This window comes from Myxine glutinosa, chromosome 3 (assembly GCF_964187855.1).
Source record: "Myxine glutinosa chromosome 3, kmMyxGlut1.1, whole genome shotgun sequence".
Taxonomy (NCBI): Eukaryota; Metazoa; Chordata; class Myxini; order Myxiniformes; family Myxinidae; genus Myxine; species Myxine glutinosa.
The window spans coordinates 352667-364939 of record NC_136263.1 but is presented as its reverse complement, the minus strand read 5'-3'; the positions used below and the strand labels follow the sequence as shown (position 1 = coordinate 364939).

The 12273-nt window shown below is 42.6% G+C and overlaps 1 protein-coding gene across 1 annotated transcript in view; it reads right to left on the bottom strand.

Annotated features, from left to right (window-relative positions):
• The window catches only part of LOC137423816 (uncharacterized), a 107007-nt gene extending 94955 nt beyond the window's left edge, over window positions 1–12052 (bottom strand). Inside the window, exon 1 of the mRNA XM_068111341.2 lies at window positions 12002–12052. Coding sequence (XP_067967442.2) covers window positions 12002–12049 — 48 coding nt within the window. The 5' untranslated portion in view covers window positions 12050–12052. The remainder of the gene's footprint in view (window positions 1–12001) is intronic.
• Between the last annotated feature and the right edge of the window lie 221 nt (window positions 12053–12273).

Sequence of the window (12273 nt, the reverse complement as noted above, 5' to 3'; positions counted from 1 at the left end):
ACGAGTCTGGCATTTCACTCAGGCCGACTGGGACGGTCTTCAAGCAGCCATCAATCGTCTGGATTGGTCTCCCATCTCCACTGCCTCTGACATCAATTCTTCCTGGGAATTCTTCCAAAGCAAACTGATCTCTCTCATGCACAGATTTATCCCATCTCGCCTTCAGTTGTCTTACCCTTCCTCCCGTCCATGGTACACTGAATCTTGTGGTGAGGCAGTTGCCCTGAAACAACTTGCCTTTGCCTCTTGGAAGGCTAATCCAACTGAAGGAAATCTCAGTTCCTTCCACCAAGCTCGGAACAAGTGTGTGTCTACCCTCAGGAGTGCCAGGAAGCACTATCTCTCCTCACTCAAGAATGAACTCTCAAACCTGTCTCCTTCCTCCAAATCCTGGTGGCGTCTGGTCAAGTCCGTTTCTGGTGTTTGTTCCCCCTCCATCCCCTCCCTTACCTCAAATGGCCACACAGTTGACATCGCACGTGACAAAGCCGAATGCCTCAACTCTGTGTTTGCCTCAAAATCCTTAGTCCCAAACCCATCTCTCTCTGTTCCCACCTTTCCCAGTCGAACCAAACTGCTCCTGGACTCTGTGATCTTCTCTCCTGACAAGGTGGAGGAGTTTTTGTCAAACCTCGACTCTGATTCTGCAACTGGACCAGATGGCATCAGCCCACGGGTCCTAAAATCCTGCTCTGCCGCTCTATCTCACCGTCTCTCTGTTCTTTTCACCCTATCTTTTGCTCAAGGTCATCTGCCAGCATCCTGGAAATCAGCAAACATTACCGCTTTACACAAAAAAGGTGCAAAAACAGATCCTTGCAACTACAGACCAATCAGCCTGCTCCCAATTATCAGCAAAGTCATGGAATCCATCATTGCTTCGGATATGAAATCTTTCCTCTTCTCCAATGGCTTGATCTCTGATCATCAATTTGGTTTCAGACCAGGTCACTCTACTCTGGACATGCTGCTTCTGCTGTCTCAACAATGGATGGAGGTCCTCAATGCCAAACAGGAAATCAGAGCTGTCTCCCTTGACATATCACGTGCCTTCGATACGGTCTGGCACCTAGCTCTGCTCACCAAACTCTCCTCCTATGGTATCCATGGAAATCTCCATGCATGGCTTGCGGACTTCCTCTCTGGTCGTAGTCAACGTGTGGCCCTGAATGGATTTCTCTCATCTCCCCTTCCCGTTCAGGCTGGAGTTCCCCAAGGCAGTGTGCTGGGCCCTGTGCTTTTTCTGGTCTTTATCAATGATCTCTCCGACTCTCTGGAAAATCCTCTGTATCTCTTTGCTGATGACTCCACTCTCTGCCGCACCATGCCTCTTCCCTCAGATCGGCAGTCTGCAGCCTCCTCACTCTCTGAAGACCTGGACAAAATCACAGACTGGTCAAACATGTGGAACATGTCTTTCAATCCTGACAAATCTCACACTCTTACTATGTCTCTCCGAAAAGATCGACTGGACAACCCTCCCATCTACTTTCTCAACAATCCTCTCCAAGAAGTTCTGTCGCTCAAGCTTTTGGGTCTCACCATCTGCCATGATCTTTCTTGGGAAAACCACATTTCCAAGCTGGCCTCCAAAGCCAGTCGCCGACTGGGCATCCTCCGTCGTGCGAAGTCCTTCCTAGGCACACCTGAGCTCCTCACCACATACAAGGCTTTCATCCGCAGCTCAATGGAATACTGTTCTCCCCTATGGGCTGGTGCTCCTGCCTCACACCTGGCTCGGCTTCACGCTGTTGAAACCAAAGCTTTCAGAATCATTGGAATCTCCCGCGATGAAGCTATCTCTGAGGGCCTTTCACTCACTCACCGCAGGCAGGTAGGTGGTCTTTCTGTCTTCTACCGACTCCTCTCCGGCCTTGCTCCCCCAGCTCTCTCTGTGCTCTGTCCCCCAAATATTCCTACAGGTCGCACAAGATCTGCCAGCCACCCTCTGATGATTAAACTGCCGAAATCTCGGCTCTCTGCTCACCTTCACTCTTTCATTCCTCTTTTCTCCCGCCTCTGGAACAAACTCCCACACTCACTTCAATCACACTCCTCCCTCCAGGTCTTCAAAACAGCTGTTCACCACCATCTCTTATCTTCCCCCATCCAAAACCTTGATCTTTTCTACCCCCACTAATTCACCCCAGATCCACCTTGTTTGAAATTCCAACTTCTTTCCTGGAAGTCTTGGCAGTGTCCATATGTTTTATACTTCTCCCACCCCCCCCCCCCCTTCCCATGCCTCCCCCCCAAAGCCCTCTCCCTCCCACAGTTCTCTCGATGTCTCCATGTCTCTCGGTCCCTGCTCTCAAATGGTTGTGTTTGTGTCCTTCCCCCTCTCTCCCCATCTTGTCTACCGCTCCCGATGTTATTTGTTTTGTGTGTCTGTTTGTCTTTCTGTGTGATTAATGTTCGCTCTTTCACGAGCCTCGATCTTGTATACAAAAACAAAAACAACAAAAAAAAAAAATTGATTAATTTATTAATTAATAAATCAAAAATAGCCTTTGCAGCCAAATCACCTGGTCATTGGCATGTCCAAATATCAGCTTCCTAACTCAAAAGGTGCCTGAGTTAATGGTCAGAAGAGAAAGGTAATTTGATTAATTAAATAAGTACTTAATTAATCGCTAATAATTAAATAACTCCTCAATTAATTGATTTATCAAAAAACAAAAAATACCGTTTTTGACAAAGGACTTGCTCGCTATTGTGTTGAAATTTCAGCTTCCTAGATCAAAGGATGGCTGAGATATCGCCCGGAGAAGCAAGAAAACAAACAATAAAACAAACAAGAAAACAAACAACCCGAGTGAAAACTGAGTACTCCCTTTCAGCGTGCGTCACTGCCGAGCCCCCTTCGGTGCCCGGCAATGACGATTTGCAATGCCTGGAGATGGCATCGGAAAGGTGCGGTGTACAAAATGGATATCTCTTGTTTATTCTAGAGTTCTCCTCAACCTGCACCGCGCACCCTCAGCCTCGTCTCGCGAATGTCAACAGCGCAACACAGCGCGCGCTTTCGTGAGGGGCGGAGCCAAGCCGAGCAACACATATATACACATCGATCGTTGATCGTGAACTGGAAAATATAATAAATTACTGATATTTAGCGACTCGAAAGGTTCTTTATCAACAACTTATTTTCTCGTGCTTCTGCTGACCTGTCTGCAAGGTGGATAAATCGTAGTCCCGAGTGCGAATCACAGGTGAGCCTGTCCTGAGGTAATTAGCGATTGGGAACGATTCAGAACCTGTGGGTAAAATAACCCTTGGTAATTTCCCCAACAGTTTTCCGGACGACAGACTGCCGGTAGGGGGACATGTATTGCAGCGCAATACTCAGAATGCTTGTTTATCATGTAAATGCTTGTGCAACTGTTGTGATTGTTTTCTTTGAATCATCATTTATTGTGTTTTAAATACTTTTGTAATAAAAGGACATAAAAGCCTCTCTCTCTCTGGCTTGGTTGCGGGCGGACGCATTTTGGCTTGTGTGGCTCGGGTGGCTCGTGAGGAAAGCCGTCAGAGCTTTTTTTTGAACTCTTTGTCTCGGGTTGATCGTGGTGAGAACTTTGTGGAGCCGCGTTGCGTTTTGGAGGGAGACAGGAGCGAAAGGGGACCGGCCGCACGGATTGCCTCACATTCGTGGCGCAGTGAAGAGGAGCTTCGCGCCATCTTGTGCGGTTACCCCACGAGCGGTTTCGGTTTGCCTCTGCTGCCGACGTCATTCGGAAACTCGCTGAAGAGACCTCTTTGGCGACAGATAAGGCCAGTTTGCTTTAAAATAACATTTGTTTTCGTTCTCATTCCTCTGTTTGTAATTTTTGTCAGCATGGAGGGTCTCTCAAAGTAGTGGATATTTCTTTTACCTCAACTTTCATTTTTATTGTATTGCATTTACTTTCATGAAATCATTATCATGGTACTTTCATTTGTTGTATTGTTGATTTTCCTTGTCTCGTTTCTGTGTTTGTGGGTTTGAGGAATACGTCTCGTGGTTCCGTCTGAGGTAAGCACCCTAGTTTCTTCACCTGCGCCCGATGGACTGACCACCAGTTTTTGGCTTTTTCACCTCGGAGTTGAAGCAAACTGTTCGGGTATCTGCCGCCCGTGATCTTAATCACCGGCGACACAACAAGTGGTGTCAGTAGAGTGGGATAAGAACCCGGTGGACACTCGGTGTCCAGGGAGTGAATGCAAACTCGCTGAGTACAAATTGCGCTCAGCTTTAGATGTTAAATTGTAACGATCATCTCTGTCTCGCAGGGAGGGGTGATCGTAGAGTACCGAGGTCTAAATTATGTTGTCAATTGGTGTCAGGAGGATGCACGACATTGGAAAAGAAGAATTGAAATTGTAACTTTTTTTTTTTGGAGGAGATGAAGCATGGGCGGCGAAAGCTGCTGCACGAAATGGCGGAGCTAGAAGGGACCAGGGTGGAAGGAAGAGAGTCGGTGGGTAGATTTTTGAGGGTAGGATTGGAACCTCCCCCATCCCAAGCGACATAACTCCATCCCCCGCAATGTCGGCATCTGAGATGCAGGGAACAGGTGCGATGGCTTTCCAGGCCATGTTTGAAAAATTAATGGGTGAAATTGATGGATTAAAGGGAGAAATAAAGAATGAATTACGGGCACAGGAGCGGAAATGTTTCTTAGCCTGGGTTAACATCGCACCTGTGTGGATGCCAGAATGTAACAGCAGGGAGAGGAATGGGAAATTTTAAAGCAGCAAGGTGGTGAATTGGTGGAAGAGGTGAAAGAATTGGTGTCCCGTGTTACAGAACAAGAGTGGCCATTAATTAATAAAGACCTGTGGGGGGCACAATTGACGGGCAAGGATGGAGGAAATGTTGACGGAGTGGCCGAGCACTTTGGACAATACCATCGAGGGGGAGGTTGATCGAGTCCAACAGAGTCTGTTAGACAAGGTGAGTTGGTCCATTAAGCATCTCCAGGATGAGATTAAAGTGACCCAGGGGACCCTCACCACTAGCGCCATTTGGGCACAGGAGGTTCCGAAATTGAATACCCAGCTGGGGGGTGGGCATGTTTTGGCCCGAGCTGGATTCGGACATGGGGGAGTTGGGAAAAAGAGTCTTCGAAAAAGCGATCCCCATCGCAAATTTGTAACAGCTGCAGGGAGGGGCAGAAAAACCCGAAAAAGGGGTTGTAACCTGCAGGTGCGGTTGGACCCGCGAGGCAAAATTCTTCAAATTTAAATTTAAATGGGAGTTTGATTTGGAGCAGCCTTCGAGGGAATTGGTTCCCGGGCTGTGGAATTCGGACCAAGGGGTCTTAATAATGATGGTCTTAATGGGGTTGGCCTCGTGGAAAATTCCCCCCCTTGGAAATTGGGTTGTGCCAGGCTGCTGGCGGGCTGCGCTGGCGGTGTTTGCATGTGGGATCCGACTACTGGTGTTGTGGTGCGACCCAGGCTCCACAGGGAGTCTTGTAGAGTGTGGCGTCCCTGGTCCATCGGGGCGCCGCCCGAGCGAATGTCTCAGACCGGCAGGGTCACCTGGCAACGTGCATCATGAGAATCACGAGGGGGTGTTGTGGATCATGCTTTGGTGGCGGCACCATGGACGGCCACAAAGGGTACTTACTTGTGTTCACACTTTATATTACATAGACCATTAGTGTACTTACTTGTGTTCACACTTTATATTACATAGACCATTAGTGCACTAACTTGTGTTCACACTTTATATTACAGAGACAGTTAGTGTACTTACTTGTGTTCACACTTTATATTACAGAGACAGTTAGTGTACTTACTTGTGTTCACACTGTATTTTACATTGACAGTGAGTGTACTTACTTGTGTTCACTCTTTATATTATATAGACAGTTCGTGTACTTACTTGTGTTCACACTTTATATTACATAGACAGTTAGTGCACTTACTTGTGTTCACACTTTATATTACATCGATAGTTAGTGTACTTACTTGTGTTCACACTGTATTTTACATAGACCATTAGTGTACTTACTTGTGTTCACACTTTATATTACATCGACAGTTAGTGTACTTGCTTGTGTCCACACTTTATATTACATCGACAGTTAGTGTACTTGTGTTCACACTGTATTTTACATAGACAGTTAGTGTACTTACTTGTGTTCACTCTTTATATTACACAGACAGTTAGTGTAATTACTTGTGTTCACACTGTATTTTACATAGACAGTTAGTGTACTTACTTGTGTTCACACTTTATATTACATAGACAGTTAGTGTAATTACTTGTGTTCACACTTTATATTACATCGACAGTTAGTGTACTTACTTGTGTTCACACTTTATATTACATCGACAGTTAGTGTACTTCCTTGTGTTCACACTTTATATTACATCGACAATTAGTGTACTTACTTGTGTTCACACTTTATATTACATCGACAGTTTGTGTACTTCCTTGTGTTCACACTTTATATTACATATACAGTTAGTGTGCTTACTTGTGTTCACACTTTATATTACATCGACAGTTAGTGTAATTACTTGTGTTCACACTTTATATTACATATACAGTTAGTGTGCTTACTTGAGTTCACACTTTATATTACATAGACAGTTAGTGTACTTACTTGTGTTTACACTGTATTTTACATAGGCAGTTAGTGTGCTTACTTGTGTTCACTCTTTATATTACATATACAGTTAGTGTGCTTACTTGAGTTCACACTTTATATTACATCGATAGTTAGTGTACTTACTTGTGTTCACACTGTATTTTACATAGACAGTTAGTGTACTTACTTGTGTTCACTCTTTATATTACATAGACCATTAGTGTACTTACTTGTGTTCACACTTTATATTACATCGACAGTTAGTGTCCTTACCTGTGTTCACTCTTTATATTACATAGACAGTTAGTACTTACTTGTGTTCACACTTTATATTACATAGACAGTTGGTGTACTTACTTGTGTTCACACTTTATATTACATCGACAGTTAGTGTACTTACTTGTGTTCACTCTTTATATTACATAGACAGTTAGTGTACTTACTTGTGTTCACACTTTATATTACATCGACAGTTAGTGTACTTCCTTGTGTTCACTCTTTATATTACACAGACCATTAGTGTACTTACTTGTATTCACACTTTATATTACATCGACAGTTAGTGTACTTACTTGTGTTCACTCTTTATATTACACAGACCATTAGTGTACTTACTTGTATTCACACTTTATATTACATCGACAGTTAGTGTACTTACTTGTGTTCACTCTTTATATTACATCGACAGTTAGTGTACTTACTTGTGTTCACACTTTATATTACATCGACAGTTAGTGTACTTACTTGTGTTCACACTTTATATTACATAGACAGTTAGTGTAATTAATTGTGTTCACACTTTATATTACATCGACAGTTAGTGTACTTACTTGTGTTCACTCTTTATATTACATAGACCATTAGTGTACTTACTTGTATTCACACTTTATATTACATCGACAGTTAGTGTACTTACTTGTGTTCACACTGTATTTTACATAGACAGTTAGTGTACTTACTTGTGTTCACTCTTTATATTACATCGACAGTTAGTGTACTTACTTGTGTTCACACTTTATATTACATCGACAGTTAGTGTACTTACTTGTGTTCACACTGTATTTTACATAGACAGTTAGTGTACTTACTTGTGTTCACTCTTTATATTACATCGACAGTTAGTGTACTTGCTTGTGTCCACACTTTATATTACATCGACAGTTAGTGTACTTACTTGTGTTCACACTTTATATTACATAGACAGTTAGTGTAATTACTTGTGTTCACACTTTATATTACATCGACAGTTAGTGTACTTACTTGTGTTCACTCTTTATATTACATAGACCATTAGTGTACTTACTTGTATTCACACTTTATATTAGAGAGACAGTTCGTGTACTTACTTGTGTTCACTCTTTATATTATATGGACAGTTCGTGTACTTACTTGTGTTCACTCTTTATATTACATAGACAGTTAGTGTAATTACTTGTGTTCACTCTTTATATTACATCGACAGTTAGTGTACTTACTTGTGTTCACACTTTATATTACATAGACAGTTAGTTTAATTACTTGTGTTCACTCTTTATATTACATCGACAGTTAGTGTACTTACTTGTGTTCACACTTTATATTACATAGACAGTTAGTGTAATTACTTGTGTTCACTCTTTATATTACATAGACAGTTAGTGTACTTACTTGTGTTCACACTTTATATTGCATAGACAGTTGGTGTACTTACTTGTGTTCACAATTTATATTACATAGACAGTTAGTGTACTTACTTGTGTTCACACTTTATATTACAAAGACAGTTCGTGTACTTACTTGTGTTCATTCTTTATATTGTATCGACAGTTCGTGTACTTACTTGTGTTCACTCTTTATATTACATAGACCATTCGTGTACTTACTTGTATTCACACTTCATATTGCATCGACAGTTAGTGTCCTTACTTGTGTTCACTCTTTATATTACATAGACAGTTAGTACTTACTCGTGTTCACACTTTATATTACATAGACAGTTAGTGTACTTACTTGTGTTCACACTTTATATTACATAGACAGTTGGTGTACTTACTTGTGTTCACACTTTATATTACATAGACAGTTGGTGTACTTACTTGTGTTCAGAATTTATATTACATAGACAGTTAGTGTGCTTACTTGTGTTCACACTTTATATTACATCGACAGTTAGTGTACTTACTTGTGTTCACACTGTATTTTACATAGACAGTTAGTGTACTTACTTGTGTTCACTCTTTATATTACATCGACAGTTAGTGTACTTGCTTGTGTCCACACTTTATATTACATCGACAGTTAGTGTACTTACTTGTGTTCACACTTTATATTACATCGACAGTTAGTGTACTTACTTGTGTTCACACTGTATTTTACATAGACAGTTAGTGTACTTACTTGTGTTCACACTTTATATTACATAGACAGTTAGTGTACTTACCTGTGTTCACACTTTATATTACATCGACAGTTAGTGTACTTACTTGTGTTCACACTTTATATTACATCGACAGTTCGTGTACTTCCTTGTGTTCACACTTTATATTACATCGACAGTTAGTGTACTTACTTGTGTTCACTCTTTATATTACATAGACAGTTAGTGTACTTCCTTGTGTTCACACTTTATATTACATCGACAGTTAGTGTACTTACTTGTGTTCACACTTTATATTACATAGACAGTTCGTGTACTTACTTGTGTCCACACTTTATATTACATGCACAGTTCGTGTACTTACTTGTGTTCACTCTTTATATTACATAGACAGTTAGTGTACTTCCTTGTGTTCACACTTTATATTACATCGACAGTTAGTGTACTTACTTGTGTTCACACTTTATATTACATAGACAGTTCGTGTACTTACTTGTGTCCACACTTTATATTACATGCACAGTTCGTGTACTTGTGTTCACACTTTATATTTCATAGACAGTTGGTGTACTTACTTGTGTTCACACTTTATATTACATCGACAGTTAGTGTACTTACTTGTGTTCACACTTTATATTACATAGACAGTTCGTGTACTTACTTGTGTCCACACTTTATATTACATCGACAGTTAGTGTACCTACTTGTGTTCACACTTTATAATACATAGACAGTTTGTGTACTTCCTTGTGTTCACACTTAATATTGTTACGAATTTGGGTAGAGGAATATCCAGAGCCAGATAGATCTGTATAGTTTGGTCACTCGACTGTCGTGATAGGGAATCTATATGTGATAAGTTCTGTGTTGAGCCTGGTTTGTCGGTATAAGCTGTCTTGGTGTCCCCGCCACGAGGGGGCGGGGCGTGCTAAATAGTGCAAGGATTATGGATAAAGTTCCCTCGTTCGTCGTCCACTCTGTCGCCAACCCAGTGTCCATTATGGCAACGCACTCATTTAAACACTTAGATAGGTCCTTATATTAGTGCACAACAATAATTATATTCCCTCCCCTTACAATGACTGACCAGAAAGACAAGCAGGCAGCGGCCGCGTACAACGCCACCATGGGCGACGAACACCGTGACAAGCTATGACCACGCCCAGGGAACGTGTAATTGGTTGGTGCGGAAGGCGCGGACCTTCAGCCAATCAGCGCGGAAGGCGCCAAACCACGACTTAGAAGGAGGTTTTTCATTGGAGGAAGGGGCGCTGGAAGGCACGAGAAGGTTCGGAAGACCACAAAGAATCGAGGCTCTGATTGGGAACGCGCGAGATTGACATCACAGGGCAAGTGATAAAACTGCTGGCTCACCGGCATTTTGGCTCTCTTCCATTTCCCTCTCTGTGCTTTCCTGGGGTTATTCGTACTCGCTCCTCTCGTGCTTGAAGCTCGCTCTCTGTTTTTGCCTTCGCGCTGGACCCTTTCGTGTTGGAGATCGCCATTCGCCTTCTTTTTGCCTCTACGCTGGACCCGTCGTGCTTCGCACTCTTTTTGCCTGGGTTTATTCGTGCTCCTCCCTGCGTTCTTGACTGGTGGTCGTTTGCTCGTCATCTTTGTGGTGCATGGAGCGGTGCTCGGTGCTTTCGGTGCTCGGAGCTTGGAGCGGTACTCGGTCCTTCGCGGTGCTCTCGGTGCTGTGAGCGGGCGGGACCTCGTGTGCGGTCGACGAAGAGCCTGGAGTGGGGTGGGTCGCTCGGGGCCTGGCGGAGCGCGCGAGCGAGGCGGACTGAAGGAGCCGCGTTGGACGACGGACACAGATTACAGACAGATAAGCACGCACCACATCTTACACAAATCCACGACGGACAGTTATTTTATTAATTCATTGCTTTGTCTCGTTTCGGAAGTGAGGTGTGCGGGATCCCGATTTAGGACATTTATTTATCATTGCGTTTCCCTGTCCCGACCTTTATTTCAAATAAATCCTTGTATTATTTTCTCTTCCCTTCAAACTCTTGTGTTCGTTTTGAGTTCATTTCCTCCAGGTACGCGCTTGCGCTTCTTCCCCTTCATTCTTCCTCCCGTGCTTTTATAGCGGAATCCATATTCGATCATCACCTCCATTAAAGCCATTTGGGTCATCCGCGAGCCCTGGTATTAACCTTAAGAGATCGCGTGACAATATTACATCGACAGTTAGTGTACTTACATGTGTTTACACTTTATATTACATAGAATCATAGATAGACAGTTAGTGTACCTACTTGTGTTCACACTTTATATTACATAGACAGTTGGTGTACTTCCTTGTGTTCACACTTCATATTACATCGACAGTTGGTGTACTTACTTGTGTACACACTTTATAATACATAGACAATTAGTGTACTTCCTTGTGTTCACACTTAATATTATATCGACAGTTAGTGTACTTCCTTGTGTTCACACTTAATATTACATCAACAGTTAGTGTACTTCCTTGTGTTCACACTTTATATTACATAGACAGTTGGTGCACTTACTTGTGTTCACACTTTATAATACACAGACAGTTGGTGCACTTACTTGTGTTCACACTTTATAATACATGCAGTTGGTGTACTTACTTGTGTTAACACTTCAGATTACGTACAGTTATTTGTTTGCTTCGTTTTAATTTGAGCCCGGGTTCATCATTTGTTTGCTTCGTTTTAATTTGATCCCGAGTTCATCATTTGTTTGCTTCGTTTTAATTTGATCCCGAGTTCATCATTTGTTTGCTTCGTTTTAATTTGAGCCCAGGTTCATCATTTGTTTGCTTCGTTTTAATTTGAGCCCGGGTTCATCATTTGTTTGCTTCGTTTTAATTTGATCCCGAGTTCATCATTTGTTTGTTTGTTTCGTTTTAATTTCAGCCCCTGTTCATCATTTGTTTGTTTCGTTTTAATTTCAGCCCCTGTTCATCATTTGTTTGTTTCGTTTTAATTTCAGCCCCTGTTCATCATTTGCTTATAGTTTTCACGTAATTTGTATAATCCGCATGCACTCTCTAACATCGCTCATATTCACGGCCTCTTACCAGCTCTGTCAGTCGAAGCCGCATCGTTTGTACTTGTTCCCCTTCCATCAATGCTCCAACATCTCTGCTCAAATCCCCATTTATAGATCCACCAGCATGTCGTACCCTGTCCCCTGTGAACTGGCACCCCTCCCTTTTCACACCACGCTCGATGTAATGTTTTTTTTTCGTTCTCCCTCGTCCCCTCGCGACCCCTAATTGCATGACGCGAGGGTATCGGCACGACCGGCGCGCGCGTCTCCACATTGGGCAGATGGCATCATGCGTGCGGA